The sequence below is a fragment of the Dromiciops gliroides genome, chromosome 1 (assembly GCF_019393635.1).
Source record: "Dromiciops gliroides isolate mDroGli1 chromosome 1, mDroGli1.pri, whole genome shotgun sequence".
NCBI lineage: Eukaryota > Metazoa > Chordata > Mammalia > Microbiotheria > Microbiotheriidae > Dromiciops > Dromiciops gliroides.
This window is the reverse complement of record NC_057861.1, coordinates 226,419,832-226,441,595: the sequence shown is the minus strand read 5'-3', so window position 1 is coordinate 226,441,595 and position 21,764 is coordinate 226,419,832. Positions and strand designations below refer to the sequence as shown.

Below are 21,764 nucleotides of genomic sequence, written 5' to 3'. Positions count from 1 at the left end.
ATTTGCCTTCTGGGATTACTCAGAGTCAAAACCTAAAAGGAAGAATGATTCCCTTTTATGATGACACAGCAATGAAAATTTTAATCTCTAAAGTAACTGTTTTCAAATATGAGGATGACTTAAAACTTCTTAAGAGAGACTACATTTAAAATATCTAATTGTTTACACAGACCAATTCAGATAATATCAAGTTACTGATGGTTGAAGCTGGTTATACTACTTCATTTGCCCCTTGGAAGAATAAAATAACTGAGAGGGTCATGGAAAAAAAAAATTCTGCTAGAGATGCATTCTTGCAGGACCTTTTGAGTGAGATAAGAACAAAGCCCAGGGCATAAAGGGAGACATTTTCTCTCCTTCTAAAAAGGGTTTGAAAACACCGAGGTCTAACATATTAACCCAAAGATTTATTACTGAGAATAAGTGATATTTTGCATTACATAATCCTTTGAGAACCCAAATTTGCAAACAGATCCCTGTAGTTTATACAGTTTGCTACATTATTCAAAGTCATTATTAGAGATCAAAGGAATCTTATTCCTGGACATATACAACAGCCTATTATCTGTCTTCTGCTAAAGCCTCTATGCATGTTTAAGCTACTACTTATGCAAAGAATTCCAAATATTTATTCTTCATTGAAGCCACAATAGTTATCAAAGACACTTTTTTGTTTTTGTGATAGATTCCCATTTTAATCCCATGGGGGAGATTTTAACTCTATGAACCATTATGTTTTGTTCGTATTTAAAAATATGCTATTTTGAATAGTTGTTTTGACAGGCATGAGATCTGCAGGTCCAGTTGGTTAAGGTGGAGTGGTATTCCAAATCTTTTCATTTTAAATCTTCTAAAAAAATAAAATTAGTTCTAGAATGCCATATGAAGATCCTACTCTCACTTCCCTTCTGATTTCATCTCCTTTCTTTCTTCCACCTCAAAGGAGTATCAAGGTCTCTGTGGTTTGATTATGTGGTCAGAGGACCTAAATTTAAATCCCAGCTCTGTCACTACCTGTGACCTTGGGCAAGTCACTTAACTTATGTGGTTTGGTTTCCTCACCTGTAAAATAATGGGGGTTGAAATAGATTAGCTATGATCCCTTTTGGTTCTCAACTCTATGATTCCTGCTATTCTCCATTGATACTCTAATGGGTCTATATCTTTGAGGGAAATGTAGGATAAAGGCAAGAAATCCTGATGATCATTGTCCTGGTAGAGTTGATATTCTAGTAGGGAATTTTAACAAAAACATACATATTTTAAGATTATAGCTGATAACTGCATTAAGAAGACAAAGTATTATGTGAGGTATCCTAAGGAAAAGGGAAGTTAGGACTGCATCATCATCAATATCATTACTATTGATATAATGCTTTAAAGCTGCAAAGTACTTTATAAAGATATCATTTAATCTTCCCAACCCTGGAAGGAGGTTCTATTATTACCCCATTTTACAGATGAAGAAACCTAAACAGATGAAATTGAAATGACTTGCCCAGAGTCACATAGCTAGTAACGGTTTAAGATGGGATTTGAACTTAGGTCTTCCTGACTCCAGGTTCAGCACTCTATCCACTGTGCATTGAGCACAAGGAATATTAAGGAAGGTTTCGTGAAGAAGATAAACTCTGAGTTGGATTTAAAATTTTAAATTTACATCTAACAGGTGAAGAAACCTAAGAGATGGTATGTAGAAAGAAAAAGAAGAAAAACATGTATCATAGGGTGTGCTATATGACGATTGCTATAGAAACAAAATTTAGAGTTAGCCAATACTTTAGAAGTTATCTATGGGGCAGCTAGGTGGCACAGTGGATAGAGCACTGGCCCTGGAGTCAGGAGTACCTGGGTTCAAATCCAACCTCAGATACTTAACACTTACTAGCTGTGTGACCTTGGGCAAATCACTTAACCCCAATTGCCTCACTCAAAAAAAGAAAAAAAAAGAATTTATCTAGTCCAGAGGAGTAAAAATTGTGCCAATTCCCTAGTGCATCCAAAAACAGATTAAAATGTAATGGGGGGGCAGCTAGGTGGCGCAGTAGATAAGGCACTGGCCTTGGATTCAGGAGTACCTGAATTCAAATCTGGCTTCAGACACTTGACACTTACTAGCTGTGTGACCCTGGGCAAGTCACTTAACCCCAATTGCCCCACCCCAAAAAATGTAATTGGGGGGCAGCTAGGTGGCGCAGTGGATAGAGCATTGGCCCTGGAGTCAGGAGGACTTGAGTTCAAATCCAGCATCAGACACTTAACACTTACTAGCTGTGTGACCCTGAGCAAGTCCCTTAACCTTCATTGCCCCACCCCCCAAAAAACATAATTGGGAAATGTTTGTCAAAATAAAATACAATACAACATACATGAGGTTTATTTGTGGTTTTCTAAGTCAATAGGCAAGATCCCTGGGTTGGACAGTACTGATTGAGTCCAATCCCTCATACTGCAGATGAAGAAACTGAGACAAAGAATATTTTTGCCAAAGATTAAATGGCTTATCTAAGGTCACAAAGGTCAAAAATAACAGAATCAAAATTTGAACCTGTCTTTTGAACCCAACACTTTAAAAAAAATGGTTCTTCTAAGAATCTCAAGGCACATAATCTTTATTCCTCTTTAAAATAGTTATATGGAAAAATAAGAGCTTGGAAATTGATATTTTTATATTTTAGGTGATTACTGGCAAAGGAATGGTATCATAATGTAAAAAAAGAAAACAAAGTAAACAGTTTCCCTTTAAAAACAGTAGAAAGAACAGAGACTTGACAGAGGTATTTTCTTTAATGTCTCTCACTTTACTTACCTGTCTTAGGTCCAGAGTAATTGTCACCCAGTGGTATTCTCTCCCATTTTGAATGCTTGGACTCTGCCACCAATTATTAGTACCATCTATGGCATTTGAGATTGGATGACGTTCTGTTTAAAAAAAATAAAGCATTCATGTGTCTATTCACTTCTTCATATAAATCCCTTTAATAATTACACTTTTTTTTAAAAAATGTGGTCTAATGTGAACCACACAATACTGGTAGAAATTAACATTAGAGAAAGTGAAGACCTTCTAATAAAAACTCTTTGGCAATTCAACATGTAAAAATAAACATCAGAAGATTCCACACTGATCAGGAGTCACACACTTGCCTTTTGGACTAGCACTGTTATGGTCACAAATTCTGCACTGTGCATTTCGGATTGGTCGTCCTGGCACATGCTCCACAAGTTTGCAGAACATCTCTGGACCTTTCTCACCACAGGTGGCATTGGCACTGATGTGAGCATTGCTAGCAAGATTCAGGATGGCAGGAAATAAGCCTGAAAGTCAAGAGACATGAGATAACTAAGATAAGGCATTTGAAACCAACAAGACAGGGCTGTCCCTTTTCTCTTTGTGGATCAATCAAAATTACATTTTATCTGTTTCAAATGACCCAAAGTATACCTCCTCTTTTAAAATTCAAACACCATAATCATTAACAAAATATCCATTCTATGTTCTTCCTGTTCTCCCTAATACAAATCTTTCTTATCTCAAACAACTGATATTCCCCCTTTCTTTCCCCCTCTCCCTTCCTTTCTCCTTCCCTATCTCCCTCCTCTCTCCCTCCCTTCTTTCTCCCTTCCTCTTCCTCCCTCCCTATCTGTCTCTCCCTCTCCTCCTTCTGCTCCTCCTCCTTTCCCTCCTTCTCTTCTGCTTCTCCTTCTTCTCTCTCCTTTCTTCTCTCTCTCCTCCACCTCTTCCCTTTCTTCTCCCTTCCCCTCAACAAATGTTTGTTAAATGTAAGTAGATTTAAAGTTTTTTTAAAAATCAGAATACAACAATCCAAATGCAAAATATTCTTGAACTCAATATTAAACATTTGCTTCTCACAGTTCCTTTATTACAGTTTATTTTTTTTTTCATCATTAATACTTCCCCAGCTATCTGGAAAACAAGGTCAACCTTGTCTACTGTTTTGAAAATGGTAACTCCTTCCAGGTGCTTTAGAATTTCTTAGTAAAACAGGAAGCTATGTGGAAGATTCTATTCAGATCTAAAAACAATTGAGCATGTGATGAAGAGATTTTCTATCTGGGTATGGTTGAGAGGTAGTTTTAATTTAATTGTTTGGTTTTCCTTTTCTAGGGAATAAATCTCTGCAAAAGACTTGGGAAAAAATGGATAATATTTTATTTCACAGAGAAGAAACTTTGGGGAGGAGGAAAAGGGTAACATTTAAACCATACCAATTCTTTTAAATATTTCCAATCAAACAAAATTTATAACATTAAAACAACAAATTCAATAACTTACAAGGAACTAATATTCTTGATTTAAAATTTTTTAAATATACAAGATATATTTATATTATCACATATAATTATCTAATATTATTATTAATTCAGCATTTCCAACCTCACAAAATTACTTGAAAAACTTCCAATTAAACTGGCTAAGAATCTGCTCTAATATGTAATGCAATATAATATTATAATATATAATATAATAACATAATTTGCATATCTTCATTTACATGCTTAGGAAATGCAACTTAAGCAGTTATTCATTCAATATATATTTATTTGTTAAATGTCTAGGCAAACTCCTTTTAAAAAATATGTTATTCATTTTAAACAAGTACAAAACAAGAAAAGAAAAAAATTCCATGTACATAACAAAACAGAGAGGAATTAATATAAAACCACGAATTTCCATTAAAGGCTGTTCTACCAAAAAAAAATCACAGCTATGTAATAAATACTACACATCGTTTTCAAGGCTACCCAGCTTTTCTGTGCTTCCTTTTAAGTTTTAAGTTTTTCTTTGTTCTCTGTTGTGTCCTCCCCTCTTCCCCCAACTCACCCTAGAGAAGGCTACAAAAGGCTCTTTTTTATTAGAAAAAAAATTAGCACTTTAAGTCTAAAAAGTGCTTTCCTCATACTCTAAGGCAAGTTGTGAAAATTTTATTATCTTGACTTTACAGATAAGGAAGTAGTTGCTTTCCCAAGATCACACCTGAATTAAGCCACCAAGACAGGATGGAACTCAGGTTTCTGAATGACAAAATCCAGCACTTTGTTTACTGTCACCATATTATTATCTGTTCCATCCAAAACATATGTTGTATATGAATTATGAGATACCCGGTGCAGCAGATGCTTATTCAACATTACCTAAATTGAATTCTATTTGTTGAATGAATGCTCTAAAAATTAGAATTGCACTCAGAAAGCATGGTTACCTTTTACATCTGAAACATAAATGAATCAAAGATCTGTTCTAGTGCATCATAACTAATGACTGTGAAATTTCACTGGACCTTAGTTCGAATCCTAGCCCTATCACTTATTTATTGCCTTGTGATATTGGAAAAGTCACAAACTCTCTGGGAATCAGTTTCCTCATCAATAAAATCAGGCTAAGGTCCCTTCCAACTCTATGATCCTGTGAGAGTATATGAATAATGGCTAAGGATGTGAAAGGATAGAATGAACTAAAGTTGTTGAGGAAGCCTAAACTAAGGCCTCATTCATACACAGGTGCTTAGTTTGGACCCAGGAATACCTGTTTTCAAAACTCCCCAACATTTAGTAGCTGTGTGACCATGGGCAAGTCATTTAACTTCTCTGAGACTCAGAAAACAAGAAGCCATAGATGGGTTATAATCTATATTTATGAAAAAGGTTTCCATACCAACTAAATCACAGGTCCATGAGCATTTCTAGACTCTATGATTTTAATTTAGTTCAACTACCCATGAATTTGCACATCAGATTTCTTTAAAAGGACAATATTTGTCTTTTAAAAATGGAGGAAGAGTAATAATTTGGTAAATGCAACTTTTTGAAGAAGCATTTGTGAAGAGGCACACGAACACTAACCCTGGAGTCAGGAGGACCTGAGTTCAAATTCGGCCCCAGACATTCAACACACTTACTAGCTATGTGACCCTGGGCAAGTCACTTAACCCCAATTGCCTCACACCAAAAAAAAAAATAATATTAATAAAAATAACAATGCCCCAAAACTTGATCATTTTAAATGTTATTCTTCATCATGTTCTTCTTAAAGTTACGAACTTCTCTATGAAGATTCTTGGCCTGTGAACTAGTAAAACCACAAAAGCATGACCTCTGTGATTCTTAATTATTCAGTTTGGCAGTGAGATGTATAACCTATTAATTTGAACCAACCTGAAACTTGCCAACTTTCTAGTAATTTTGTTTTATAAAAACAAAAAGACTACCTAAGGTGTTTACAATTATTTTGTTTGTTTTTTGGTTTTTTTTGTGGGGCAATGAGGGTTAAGTGACTTGCCCAAGGTCACACAACTAGTGTCAAGTGTCTGAGTCTGAATTTGAACTCAGGTCCTCCTGAATCCAGGGCCGGTGCTTTATCCACTGTGCCACCTAGCTGCCCCCCCCCCCCCAGGGTGTTTACAATTTTGAAATTTAGCTTGCTAAATGTAACAAAACAGTTACATTTACAACATAACCAACCATGTGTTATATAAGAGATCATTTAAGTTTAGGATGATGATAATTGCTAGTATTTCCAGAACACTTTAAGATTTACAAATTGCTTTACAAATATTATTTTGTTTAACCCTTACAACAGATTATCTCCATTATACAGATAAGAAAGTGAAGCTGAGGTTAAATGCCTTGCCCTGGGTCACTTAGCTATTGAGCAATCATTATTTATACATTAATTTCATGATTCCTACTTAACCCTTCCTACTGGAACTGTTTTGAATTTAAGATTTAGTTCTTAGTGACACTTTAAAAGTTTTAAAGACAGTATTTTTCAAAAAGCTAAAATGCACTTTATTTTGAGTATTGCACTACGGACCTTAAAATATGTATTTTGGGGATGAGGGTGCAAGGGAGTATGAAATCAGGGATGAAAATCACTGTGGTAGTCATTAGTAAGGAGGCTAAATAACAGGCAACCCCCTGAGGCAGAGGAGAAACCAAGCAATTTGAATAATTGAGTTCACCCTGAATTACCTTGTCAACAACAACAACAACAAAATACTGATTAACTTGCAAATGTTCCCACTTTCTTTGTTCTCTAACTCTAGAAAATTGTCACTTAGAAAAATTCTTGACTGGCTAGGAATATCCCTGGCCAGGTAGGCTACTACAGAATACTGGGGGAGTTTAAAAGGTTTACTTACAGGTGATACCTATTAATTTCCAAATTCCTTTATTAATTTTTTTAACAGGGCAATGAGGGTTAAGTGACTTGCCCAGGGTCACACAGCTAGTAAGTGTCAAGTGTCTGAGACCGTATTTGAACTCGGGTCCTACTGAATCCAGGGCTAGTGCTTTATCCACTCTTTATTGGTCCTTCAGAAGAATAGGGATCATACATTTGTTGAGTCATGTCCAGTTGTTTGTGATCCCATTATGGGGTTTTCTTGGCAAAGATACTGGAGTTCTTTGCCATTTCTTTCTCCAGGACTAAGGTTGAGGTTGTGACTTGCTCAGGGTCACACAGCTAGTGTCTGAGGTCAGATTTAAACTCAGCTCTTCTTGACTCCAGGGCCAGCATGCTGTTCACTGAGCCATACATTTACTCCTTACTAAAGGAAGTAGTTCAGTTATAATAACCTATGTTTCAGATTTCTCTTGGGACCTGAAGATCATAGATTTAAAGTTAGAAAGGACCTTAGAGGCCAGATAGTCTAAAGCCTTCTTTTTACAGATGAAGAAGCTGAAGGTCCCAGAGGCTAAAGTGTTTTATCCAAAGTCACTACCCACAATAATAAACAACAGAAGCTAGATTTAAAATTGGGACCTCCAATACCAAATCCAGTGTTATTTCCTTTCTGGGATGACCTCAATACAATTTTCATAATATGTTAATCATGCTTAAAGATGTTTTAAATAAATTCACAAAACAGATTCAACAAACATTTATGGGGCTCCAACTGTGTGCTGGTACTAGGATCAGGGAGTTGTTCTTAACCTTTTTTGTGTTATGGATCCCTTTGACAGTCTGGTGAAGTTTATGGAATTCTCAAAATAATCTTTTTAAATGCTTAAAATAAAATCTAGGGGCAGCTAGGTGACATAGTGGATAAAGCACCAGCCCTGGATTCAGTAGGACCTGAGTTCAAATTCAGTCTCAGACACATGACACTAGCTGTGTGACCCTAGGCAAGTCACTTAACCCTCATCGCCCCCCCGAAAAAAATCCATAGGATTACAAAAGAAACTATTGAAATATTATTATATTTCTTGTGTGTGTTTTTTTTTTTTAAGTTCATGGACCCTACTTTAAAAAGCACTGCACTGGGAGTACAAAAACAAACCCAAAAAATGGAAAAAGAAAAAAAATTATCTCCCATGAAAGGGCTTATATTTTCCTGGAGGTTACAACTTGTATACAGTTTAATAAGTGCTTAATAACTTGAGAAGGAAGAGGGCAGAAAAGGGGAATCGGAAAAGGTTTCTTGTAGGAGAAGAGCCCCAGGCTGACCTTGAAGAAGGCTAGGGTTCTAAGAGGCAGAAATGAGAAAGGCATATATTTCCAATATAAGGAGCAATCTGCATGAACAGCAACTAAATTTTAATTTAGTTGAACCACTGACCTTATGAAAGTTTCCAGGATATTTTTTCCTAATAAAATAGAATTATCAGATTAAGTAATAATTGAAAAACAGTTATAAACAAATCATTCCTATATCATGTTTGATATGTTTTTCAGAAAATGTCATCCATCCTTCCTTATGTCTGTCTAGTACTTGAAGTGACCGTCACATTCAGGGGATGATGAAGAAGAGTTTGAAAAGGAGTGTTGGATAATTTTAAAATAGGGGAGAAACAAGCTCTCTGTGTTGCATAATAATTTCAAGGAGTATTAAAATATTTCAATAGAAGGCAACTGCCTATGAGAACCACGTAGGAGGAAAGGGAAAAAACAAAGAGGAGGAGGAGGAGGAGGAGGAGGAGGAGGAGGAGGGTTAGATAGAAAGAGACCCTACCAAGGACAAAAGTTTGTATTTACAACCAAAAAATCAAAGGGCAGAGGGAGATAGGGGAATCAATTGCTCGAGCATAACTACATTATTAAATAAAGGCACATTTTTCATCATCCAGCTGTGCATTTAACACATGAAATATTTGGAATGCATGTCAGAATTCCTTAGTCATCTGTCTGTCTTCTAATCTGTGACTTACTCTCCTGCTCAGGAATTACCATGGGATAGTTTCTCTATCATGGTATTTAACCTTGCAAGTTGGTATAATGGCAAGTTGCCAGGGTTACCAACCTGATCAAGCATGAAATAAATTCTTTCTCATTCAGCAACATTTTTTTTCCACACCTTGAGTAGGTCAGTATTCTTAGATTCACTTTTAGTACCCTATTAACTCTGCTTCTGAAAGCATTTTTAACATCATTTGAACAAATTAGCACCAAGCAGATGGTAAACACTAACACTATATGTTGCTGCCAAGTTTGGCCTAAAAGGCATTAAAAAAACAAAGTAGTGAACACTTCTTAAGAGATTTTTTTTCATAAAAAATTACAGATTTCTCTTACACTTACCAATTCACAATATATTGGCTGAACCATACTAACTAAATATATAAATATATATATATATATAATTTCCTTTGTTAACAATCACTGAATCACCATTGTCAGGGAAATCCAGTAAGTTTATAATGTCAGACATTTTTGCTTATGAGAAAAAAAGCTTCTTTGAAAGTCTTTTAAAAAATTTTTTAATTTTCCAAGAAAAGTTTTTGAGTTCTTCTTTTAAAATGTTATGCTTGCCTAAAATATACAATCAGTATAAAAATTCCTAGTTTGTTTAACTTTGGCCACATGTATTTTCCTTCCTGGCATAATGAATGTAAGAGGTAATGTAAGGGATCTCTATCTTTTAAAAGATGGAATAGCAAACTAACAATATCAAAAGTTGTTTTGTAAAGAAGTGTCTTGGAAAAGTATAAAGAGAAATCAGCTGTAGGAAAAATTTCCATTACAGGTGTTTTGTTTTGTTTTTGTTTGTTTGTTTTTGTGGAGCAATGAGGGTTAAGTGACTTGCCCAGGGTCACACAGCTAGTAAGTGTCAACTGTCTGAGGCCAGATTTGAACTCAGGTCCTCCTGAATCCAGGGCCAGTGCTTTATCCACTGTGCCACCTAGCTGCCCTTTGTTTTGTTTTTTAACCAGAAAATTCAGTTCCCTTTTGCTTATTCCACTTTTTTCCTCCTCTCTCTTTCCCCTATTCCTCACTCATAATTCTCTAAGAATAGTTCACAGAGTTCAGGTATTATACATAAGATATCATAACTAAGCATCAGCCTCTCAGGCATGCTTGAAAACAAAAATAATGCTCAGAAAGGTCCCAGGACTATTTAATATCATTCCAAACAAATACTGCTCCAGGAATATAGATCAAAGGAATATAAAAAAGATACAAGCTCATGCTTATTTATTTGTTATCCTTGCTTTAGGAATATGATAGGAAAAAGGGAAGACATGACCAGCATTCAATGCTCTGGGAGCAAATTTTCTAGGAACAATAAAATATGACAGAAATAAATGTTCATCGTAATGTCCAAAGAACCAATTCCACAATGTAAACATTAAAAAAAATTATAATGTGCTTCTTTAACTTTAATACCTTCATTGCATATGGCACTTTATGTAATTTTATCCATAACCTGCACCCCACAAGTCCTACAGTTATTATTTTCTCAATATTACTAATGAGGAAATTTAGGTTTAGAGAGACTAAATGATTGGCTCATCATCACACAGATGACATATCTAAGAAAGGGACCCAATGTCCATCTTCACTCTTTCCATTGCTCTATACTGGATCAAATGTTGCCTACATTGTCAGAAACTACTAGTTTTTCCTTAACTCTTTTTCTTTGTTACAAGGGAGGTTCACTGGGGGAGAAGGTCATATCCCGAAATGTCTGATGTAAAAGTGTCGAATATTCAGTATCATGACCTTCTAAAACCTGCCTGTTTTGCTTTTGCTCACTGTACACTGCCCAGAGACATTTACTCTAGTAATATTGAAAAGTGTCCTAGGATATTAAGTAGTAGTAGTAGCAGTAGTAGTAGTAGTAGTAGTAGTAGTAGTAGTAGTAGTAGTAGTAGTAGTAGTAGTAGTAGTAGTAGTAGTAGTAGTAATAGTAGTAGTAGTAGTAGTGGTGGTGGTGGTGGTGGTGGTGGTGGTGGTGGTGGTGATGGTGGTAGTGGTAGTGGTAGTGGTAGTGGTGGTGGTAGTGGTAGTGGTGGTGGTGATGGTGATGGTGGTGGTACTAGTAGTAAAAGTGGTAGTGCTGGTGTTGGTGGTATCTTTTTTGTATCTCCAGTGTTTAGTAGAGTGTCTGGTAGCCGATTAGGAAATTATTTAATGATTGATTGATAGTAATAATAATATTAATAACATTTAAGTAGCTCTTTAATGTTTATAAAGTGCTTTATAAATATCATCTCATCATAATGACAGCTATTTATTTCCATCATAAGATTTATTCCAAGGAAGACTTAAACTTTATCTTGTGAAACATACTCATACTACTTCTCTCTTTTTTATTGCTAATTCATAATCTGGCACATGTTTATCCAACCTCTTCCCAGAGGAGTACTCAAGAGTTTACATCCCATTCTCTAAAAAGCAAATAATACTAAGGTACAGGCAATGCATAGTCGTAGCCAATAAACATTTATTAAGCACCTACAAAGAAAAGCAAGAGTCAATCCTTGCTCTCAAAGAGGTCACAGTCCCCTCACACAAGGGCAAGAAAACATTCAAATTATATACAGACAAGCTATAGAGAGGATAGATTAAAAATAATCAACAAAGGGAAGGCACTAGGATTAAGGGAGATCAGGAAAGGTTTCCTATAGAAGGTGAGATTTTTAGCTGAGACTTGAAAAAAGCTGGAAGGTGGAGATGAAATACCATCTGGATTGGACCAAATGGTGTCCAATCTGTGATGTGATGGCCGCCCTAGTGTTTTGAGTTCCCAGAATGAAAGAACAAAGTGGTGATAGCATTATTCCACCCTTTGCATATACTTTCCCATTGAAGTTCATCTTCCTTCATCTTCCTTTATGCTCTCCACTTGAACACCCCCCACACACACACACTTCCCAATTCTTCCTGTCAACACAATGCTTAGTATTCACTTCAGCAAGATGGCAAACATTCCATACAAAGTGGGAGTTTTAGTAGGAGTAACAATCAAAGTTTTTAACTTTGGTGAACAGGGTCAGGTAAGATATAAGTAAGTGTTCAAATCTTTTCCTGTGCCTGTTCAAACTTCCACATCCGGAATGGCAGGTTTTCTTACTCATTTAGGCAAAGAAAAGACATTAAAAAGTCTTAGTAAAACTTTATTCCATGCAACACTGACTCTAAAAACCCCAGAAAGATACACCAAAGTAATTTAATTCCAATCTGTGCCTTTAGTAATAATGCGTTGTATTATTTTGAGCAAATATGCTATTAAGTATAAGCATACTTTATATGAAATAATCTCAACCTCTGTGTTAAGGGGAAAGAGGGATTTAAGAAGCAAGAAAGTATCCTGGGAAGAATGAATATTAACTGGAGCTATTTATTGGACCTAAAAATCTTCTGACTTTATTACAATTCTAAGTATTTTGCATAGAATAGGCATGTTTCCAAAAGTAGATGAGAATTCTACAATAATATTTCATAGTCTGTCCATCTCTTCACATACCCATAACTGAAACATAGTAATTCAGTAATTGACTAATGATTAGCAGTAGTATTTTGTTAGACCATAAAGGTAGAAACTTAATTAACTTTCTACAATTAACTGGATTCACAGATAACCAAACCTGATTGTTTTAGGTGATACCGTTCCTATATAATATCCCTCACCAGAGCTGGAAATAAGTCACACAATTAACTGAGTTTCATGCTGGTGCCTTACTTTGATAGAAGTGAATTGTCCTAAAGCAAAAAGTGGGAAGGGAGTGATTTGAAGAGACCTGGATAGGCAAGCACTAGAAAAGGCATCCCCAAAAAGCAGAGACTTAATATACAGTCATGGAACTTTAGAATAATAAGAGTAGAACATTTTGTAGATCAGTAAGAGTTGTAAGATAGATTATCTAATTTTACTCCTTTTCACATATGAGGAAAATGAAGTCCAGAGACATCTCATTTAAGAGTTGTCCAAGATCACCCACTTCATTCGTGGCTGCCAATAATAACTCTGACATATATTTCCCTCAAAGACTAAACTAGAGAATGAGGACTATGTCTTGTATATATAGTCTATCCTCAATATTTGCATGTTTATCTTTCCTGACTTCAGGCATTCATGTGATTTTTATTAGTAACCTCATTTTCACTTTCTGCTGAAACCACACACATTTGTAGCTAGGCACAGTGGGAAAAAAAAAAAAGAAAGGCAGATGCGTGCAAGTTTGTGGAGCAGCTGGCAACCTGTTAGACACTTCTTTGGTCTTCTTCACCCTACCATTCACTGTAAAGAGCTCCCCATGAATTCACTGCATATTTTCATTGTTTGCCTTTAGAACTCAAGTTTTCTCTTGTAATTATGTCCCCAAAGCAGAGTGCAAGTCTTTGGGCTCTAGGGTAATGTTGAGATCTCTCCATTATCTGTGTTTTCTCAAAGCATTGACTAAAGTCCCAGGAGCCTTTCCCTTGGTTTTCAGAGGGTGAACAAGGTAGAGAAGTTTATAGGAGTATAATAAAATATACAACACCCTCACACCACCATCTGACAGAGTGGAAAGTAAGATTCAGGTAAAAAAAAGTTTTAGTTTTAAGAATTTTTATTTGCTGTACAGTATTTATGGTACTGTAGATTATGTGTCATGAAAAGTGAATCTTGTCTGAAATAAATATGTTGTTTTTTTAAAGAATTGAGATGGACAGCTAGATGGCACAGTGGATAAAGCACTAGCCCTGGATTCAGGAGGACCTGAGTTCAAATCTGGCTCAGACACTTGATACTTACTAGTTGTGTGACCATGGACAAGTCACTTAACCCTCACTGCACCACAAAAATAAACAAAATTTAAAACAAAACAAAACAAAAAGAATTGAGATGTTAGCACAAAAGGCCACAGAATTCTAGGGAATTACTAGTGAGTAAAATGTTTTGCATGTTACCAATTTTATTTCATGTATTGCATTTTATGAGTTATTTCATGGTTTCTATATTAAGAAAAGTACATATTATCATGATTAATGTTTCATCATTATTAGTAGTATTAAATGCAGAAAAGTGTACTTTCATTGATATCTGGGAAATAATTACTGGTTTTGGTGGTGATGGAAACCTAATCTCTTGCCATAGGTTCAATGTATCAATATTCACATTTTTTACTTTCCTGTGTTTTTTTAGGAATGTTATTTATGCAAAAGATGAGGAATAATTGTATAACCATATGAACTTAACCCAGCATCTAACAGCATTTAAAACTAGAAATGTGTATGTTTGTGTAAAAGGAGAAATCCACCTCTCTCCCTAATCTGCTATGGCTACAATACACTCCATTGAGGCTGAGTTACTACTTACTACCTGACTTCTTCTAGTAATTCATGTGACTCACTGCATAAAGACATATGCTTGGGGATAATGAAGCCATTCTCTTATGAGCCCTGCAGTTCCATATCTATAACAAGCAAAGGGCATCACATTTGTGGCAAATAGGATTGATCAGAAAGATGACCCACTTAGACTTTAAGAAGAAAGACAACTTTCGACTTCTCTCTTCCATTCTCTCTAAATGTGTGATATGGGACTCTTTCTCGAGGACTTGGGGGGATGGGGAGAAGGGCTCCTCTTCCCATCCCCTGGCAATCTGGTAAACTGTTTAAACATGACAATGAGCAAATGTGCTGCCCAGGTAAGTCTGAATCTGGGCTTCTGACCCCTGGCCCCTGGCAGTCTCTTGCCCTGAGGATTGATGATGCCAGAGTGACAGGAATAAGCAGAGATACTGAAAGATGGGCTTTTTGAAAGTAGACATGATGGGAATTTGGGAATTCCTAGGTTCTTTCAGTGGCAGGTGCACTGTGGAAGGCATCCCCTTTAGTTAATATATGACTTCTCACTGGAGATGACCACCAGCAAAAAGATGAGCCCAAGCCTTGGACTTGTTTTGCAGAAAAAATAATACTTGACAGAGTTTTTCAGACAATGCAGAGTTGAGGGGAAGGTGAAAGGTCTACTCAACAATTCCACTAAATGTCTCATGCTTTAATGTTTTAAATATCAAATTCCCAGGAGAGCATAATAGGAACTGTTTCATGTTTTGAGTCTCTAACAGTGTATTTTTCCAAGTCTTTTGTGTTTTAAGCAATGAGCTTAAGCCTGTCTAGAGAGTCTCCAAAAGGGGTGCAGAAAAGTACAATGTTGAATATTGATCACTCTGCACTTTATTTTCTCCACACAACAGAAATAGGACAAAAGATGAGAACAGTCAGTGTTGGAAGGATTGTGAAAAGGACAATAGTGTGCTACTACTGGTGGAGCTCATAATTGGTACAACTATTCTGAAAATCAATTTGGAATCAAAGAAAGTGCTTTAAAGGTCTGACACAGAGAATAAATACACTGTTAGCCAGATGAGGTCAACAATAAAAGGAAAAGTCCCATATACACAAAAATATTTTTATCCACACTTTTTTCCATTGTAGCAAAAAAAAAAATGGAAAGAAAGTAAATGAGTATCAGTTGGGGAATGACTGAGCAAATTATGGTAGATGAATGCATGAGCTCTGTAACTCTTGGCAAATAATTCAACCTCTCAAAGCTATAGGCAACTCTCTGAGATTGTAAATTTCAAAAAGGGTTACCACATACATTGATCAAGATGTCAACCTGGGAGTTCCCTATATCATTTCCACAAAGAATTCTGTACAAAGAATTTACCCGTACCACATAGTTTCTGTAGCAATGCACAGGAATACTTTACACCCTACTTTATGAAACCCATTTCCTCGGGAAAAGCAAGTTGTCCACACCAGAGGTAGAGTGAAAAAAATGCAGTGGATAGAATGCCAGGCCTGGAGTCAAGAAGACCTGAGTTCAAATATAACCTCAGACATTTACCAGCTTTGTGATCCTGGACAATTAACCTAGTATTACTAGTTATGTGGGTTTGGGCTAGTCACTTAACCCTTGGTTGCCTCAGTTTCCTTATCTGTAAAATGGGATAATAATAGCACCTCCCTCCCAGGGTTGTTGTGAGGATCAAAGGAGATATTAATTGGAAAGCCATTAGCACAGTGCCTACCACATAGTAAGTGCTATATAAATGTTAGCTATTATTTTTTTCTTCAATTGAATGCAGCTTACAACATTCTAGTTAAGTCTATCCAACTTTCATCTGACTTTATGATCTGTGAATAAACACTTGGGTGCACCTGGAAAGCTTGAAATCTGCTTTCCTGAGTTCTTTTGGTTAATCAAGAATCCTATAATCACCAATTGTTAACTTGTTTTATAATTACTAAACACTTTTTTCTCCTAGCAATTAACCATTATGATTTCAGTAGCTTTCAAAACAATAGCAAGATAGGCAAAAGCCTAAATGTTTCAAAGTAAATATATACAAGTTATAGGAAACTACAGCTAGATGGCTCAGTGGATAGAGAGCCAGGCCTGAAGTCTGGAGGATCTGAGTTCAAATCCACTCTTAGACACTTCCTAGCTCTATGACCTTGGACAAGTCATTGAACCCTGTGTGCCTCAGTTTCCTCATCCATAAAATGAGCTGGAAAAGGAAATGGCAAACCACTGCAGAATCTCTGTGAAGAAAATACCAAATGGAGTCACAAAGAATAATAATCGACTAAACAACAACAATCTCAGATGAGAACCATACAAAAGTCAGTAGGGAGTTATTTGGCTGCTTGAACTAAAAGGAAAAATAGATAATAACCACATATTGTGGAGCCTTTTGAAATAAAAGTGATCTCTGAATTTCAGCCCAGAAGATAAAACCCAGACAAGAGAATATCTCCCCTCCCCCCTACACACACATATGGTGCTTTAGTGCTTTAAGCCCACTAATCATGACTGGTTGTTAGAAAAAGAAAGTCTTAAAAAAATATGCTTAAGATTACACTAGATAAATATGTACCAAAAGTCCTTTACAATAAAAACACAGACAGGGTAAGGGGAGAGTCTAGTCTAAACTGGGGAATCTGGTACTTAATAAAGTTAATTTGGGAAAAAAATTGCTGTGAGAAGCTGCTGAATAGGTGAATCTCTTTTAGAGAAGGGGGAAAGGCTATATAAAGATTTATCTGTTGTGCTAGTAACAACACCATCTTCCAATACTTAATAACGATTCATTCAAAGGGTCTTTGACTAAGACAGAGGGCCTTTACTATTAGATAAATATGTGAGTAGTAATCAGTTCAATTTTGAAATTGCCTGGGACAAAAAACAACTTAGTTATCTGCATCTGCTTACTATTTTCATAACTTGTTCAAGGCTTATGTTTAATTTATATCTACTGATTCAACAATATAATTGGAACTTTGTGTCCCTGGACGATTTCTATGCATAGATATATTTTATATATGTCTGCTAGGACAAGGACCATCATTTTCTTACAAGTATAGCACACATATGTATATGTACGTGTATGTATATATGTGCATGTGTGTATATGTATATGTGCATGTGTGTATATGTAAATATATGTGCATATATATATTTTTTCTATCTTTATATCAAGTGGACAAGAATTTTATTTTAAGTACCTTGAAGGTCTGTGCCAAACCAAGGAATATTTGAAAAGGCAAAAATAGTTACTGCTCCCCAAGAATTTAATTGCCAGAATTAATTAATTAAGGTCCTGTTCTCAATTCTGTTGTTAAAGATAAATTATATGTAAGATTTGCCTGGTTAAAGTCATTAGTGCCTAAGATATATGTAGTAGATATATTAGTGCCTAAAATGCAAATACATATGTATATGCATGTGTATGTGTATGTGTATGTGTATGTGTATGTGTATGTGTATTTTTAAACTTCCTTGTGCCTTGTGTAAGGACACCCATCTCATCCTCCCCATGTTTAGGTGGAAATTTGTTTATAAAGAAAAGTATAGGAGGAATAAAGTGCAACATTATCCTGAAGGTATAATGTCAATCATGCCCAATTACTACAACAGACTTTTTAGGTATAATTTTAATAATATTCATTAAATTTTCTGTAAACTCCTCACGAATCAAGATGGCCCATTAATTTAGTATTTTCCTCACTAACTCAAACACTTGGAGAAAACATAAGCTTTTCAAACTCCTTCTTTTGTCTGCCCTTTTTTCCCACACCGGGGCTACATTTTATCCACTTATCTCCATCCCTGCACTGCATATCAATCAATAATAAGGTTAAGCCTAAGCCAAGACCTTCAGGCTAAACCAAAAACTTTCCCTTCCACTTCCACAAGTCCTGATTCCCTTAGAAAGCTAAAGTGTTCAATTTCACAATATACACAGAATTCTTTGGTTCCTAGCCCATGGCTTTCTTGGGAAGTCCCTTCAGTCAGAAGGGAGCAGGGGGACTTCATGCAATGCTCCAATTCTGAATGGAACTGCAACTCATCGAAGAGGTCAGTGACTGTATCACTTCTTTATAGAGGAACAGTGTGGTACATTTGAAAGAAAGCTGGTCTTGGAGGCAAAAGACACAGTAGCTGTGTAACAGTGAGCAAGTCACCACTGGTTTTTGGGTCTGGGTTTCCTCATTTATGAAATTATAATAATTAACATTATCTCACAGAGTCATTGTGGGAAAGTTGTTGGCTGAGCGCCCAAAAGAGAGCAAGAATTCTCACATAGTAAGCACTTACATTTTTTTGGTTGAATAAAAGATAGTAGCTAGCATTCATATAGTAACATAAGGTTTGCAAAGCACTTTACAAACATCATCTCATTTGACGCTTTCACAGCAATCCTGAGAAGTAGGTGCTATTGTTATCCCCACTAGACAGATGATGAAATTGAGACTCATAAAGCTTAAATGACTTCTTTATGGGTCACATAGGTATTTAGGGACTGAAGTAATATTTGAACTCAGGTCTTTCTGACTTGAGGCCCAACATTATACCCTCTATATACATTTATTGAAATGAAGATATTTATTATAGTTTGGTCCTGAAGAGGGCTATATACCAGTCTTGACAAATTATAGCAATGGGCTAAATATTATAAGCTGAAATTTACTTGGGATAAATGTAAAAGTCTTACCCTTTGATTCATAAAATCAGCTACACAAGTATATAGTATTTACTACAGTTTGGTCCTGGAGAGGGCTATGCACCAGTCTTGACAAGTTATAACAATGGGCTCAATACCATAAGATGGAATTTAATCAGGATACATGTAAAAGTCTTACAGTTTGATTCAGAAAATCAACTATACAGGTATATAGTAGGGGACACATTACAATGTGACCAAGTTCCTAGAGGGTTTTTCATTAGCTGAAACCTGAGTGAGTCAACAGTCCAAGAGCAGTGTAGCTTATGTAGTCTTGGGCAACAGTAATCAGAGAGAAGATCATACTCTTCCAATACACCCAGTAAAACCAAACCTACAGGATAGTACTCATTGAGGCTCCCCATGTTGGGAAGGATGACTGGAGTGAGGCCAGAAAGAGGTGGTCATCACAAGTCTGATGAGATGCCATTCCATATCAAGACCAGTCAAAGGAAATGGGTTGTTTAGTCAAAAGAAGAGAAGGATTGATAGTGATCTTTAAGCACTTGAAAGGTAGTCTTTAGGAAAAGGAATTATATTTGTTCCAATTGGCTGTAGACAGAAAAAATGGAAGTCATGGGTGACCCCCAAAGTCCTGTTCAATGTTGGGATTCTGTGTGTGTAACGACTGCTCTCATTGCTGGAGAAGAAAGCAGTGACTGCCAAGATTAATATTCATGTTCAAACCTTAGGGTTAGAAGGGTTTAGCTGCAAGAAATCCAGATTTAAGGTTTTGCCAAAACCTTCTCTGCAGAACAGCATGTGGACCAGGGGGCAATGGTTGCTGGCTGACTTATGACATCATGTTCCCCTAAAAATACCTTTCCATATAGTGCAAACAGTAGCATCTCTTCCAGGCAGGCTAAGCTCTCACCTCATTTGAAAACCAGCAGTCAAATAGATGCATGGGTAGTGACTGCAAATGCTTTTTCTGCGGGACACAGAGAGAAAACCTTCAAACTGTAGAATTAACCTCTAACCCATCCCCTGTTTGGCTGTCCATCATTGAGGCTCTAGTCTGCCAGGCTTCAGAGGGTCCCCTCCAGTCTAAACTGCCAAGTTTTACAGGATTACAGCCTCTCAGAATCTTGGAGTCAGAGGGGACCTCCAAGGTCAAATAGTCCTGCTCCAAGAGTCCTCTTCTAACAAAATTCCAAATGAGTCATCATTCAGTCTTTACCTGAAAAGATGCAATGAGAGGAAAGTCCATGACCTACCAAGACAAGCCTCATGATAGCTTTTTCGAAAAATCTAATTATTAGGAAATTTTCTCTTATAAAAGCTTAAATTTTCTTCTTTCCAATTTCCATACAATTCTCCTTTAGTTGATCTTGCTTTCCACTGAAAACCCCAGATATTTTTCAGATGCGACTGCTGTTTAGCCATATCTACCCCATCTTGTGCTTGGGAAATTAGTTTTTCAAACCCAAATATTGGACTTTACATTTTTCTCTATTTAATTTAATCATATTAAGTTTAGTCCAATGCTCTAGTGGCTATATCTTACAGGCTAGACTCTGCCAAAGCCTGTCAAAATCTTTTTGGATCTTGATTGTGTTATTCTACATGTGTGCTAACTCTTCTAGCTTTGAGTCATCTGACCATTTGATAAGAATAACTTTATCCAAGTCATTGATTAAAATGCAAAACAGTACAGAACCACAAAGAGATCCCTGAGTTACTTAATCTCCTGGCAATAGACATCAAAGTTGACGTCAAACAATTAATGACTATTTTTTGGGTCAGGCAATTCAACCCTTTCCAAATACCCCTATCATCTAGCCCATACCTCTTCATCTTTTTCACAAGAATAATATGCCCACTTTGTCAAATGCTTGACTAACATCTGGATAAATTATACCTACCATTCTATTGATCTACTACTCTAGGGACCTGTCAAAAACCAAATGAGATTGGCCTGGAATGACTTCTTCTTGATGAGATCGTTGTAGTTGGCTTTTTTTCTTTTCTCTAGATTTTAACTAACCACCCCTTTCTGATTCTTCTATATCATAAATCATAAGGCAGAGTGGTCACTTCTCCTGAATATCCTATCAGAAGACCACTTCCCCTCATTAGATTGCCCACTTTTTAAAGAAGGAAATTATTATTAGAAGATTTCAGGGAGGTGTTAGTTGTTGCAGTGCCTTTGGCAGAGTAAGCACCCCACTAGATGTCCTCACACCTGAAGTCTCTCATCACTACTATACCAGGGTCAGGCTTGTGAGCTGTTTCCCAAACCCTTCATCAAGTCCCCCTTTTCCCCCTTCACATTGTCTGGAGTATATTCTGGTGACAATATTATTCATGATTCTGTCCCCACTGATCCTTAAAGAATGCCCTTTGCTATGTTTGTCCCTCACAATGCCTAGATTTTCTTGAGTATATCTTTTAAATATCTCAGGCTACTACACTTTCATTTTAACAATACTATTCCTTTTGAGAAAGGTTGTTGTTTGTCCTTCATTCTTGTTTTTTTTTTTGGGGGGTGTGGCAATGACAGTTAAGTGACTTGCCCA

At 36.3% G+C, this 21,764-nt stretch overlaps 1 protein-coding gene across 1 annotated transcript in view; it reads right to left on the bottom strand.

Annotated features, from left to right (window-relative positions):
* The window catches only part of LAMA1 (laminin subunit alpha 1), a 210,069-nt gene that overhangs the window by 171,110 nt on the left and 17,195 nt on the right, over window positions 1–21,764 (bottom strand). The window contains exons 2-3 of the mRNA XM_043975002.1: window positions 3,148–3,318; window positions 2,810–2,922 (exon numbers count right to left, since the gene is read on the bottom strand). Coding sequence (XP_043830937.1) covers window positions 2,810–2,922; window positions 3,148–3,318 — 284 coding nt within the window. The remainder of the gene's footprint in view (window positions 1–2,809; window positions 2,923–3,147; window positions 3,319–21,764) is intronic.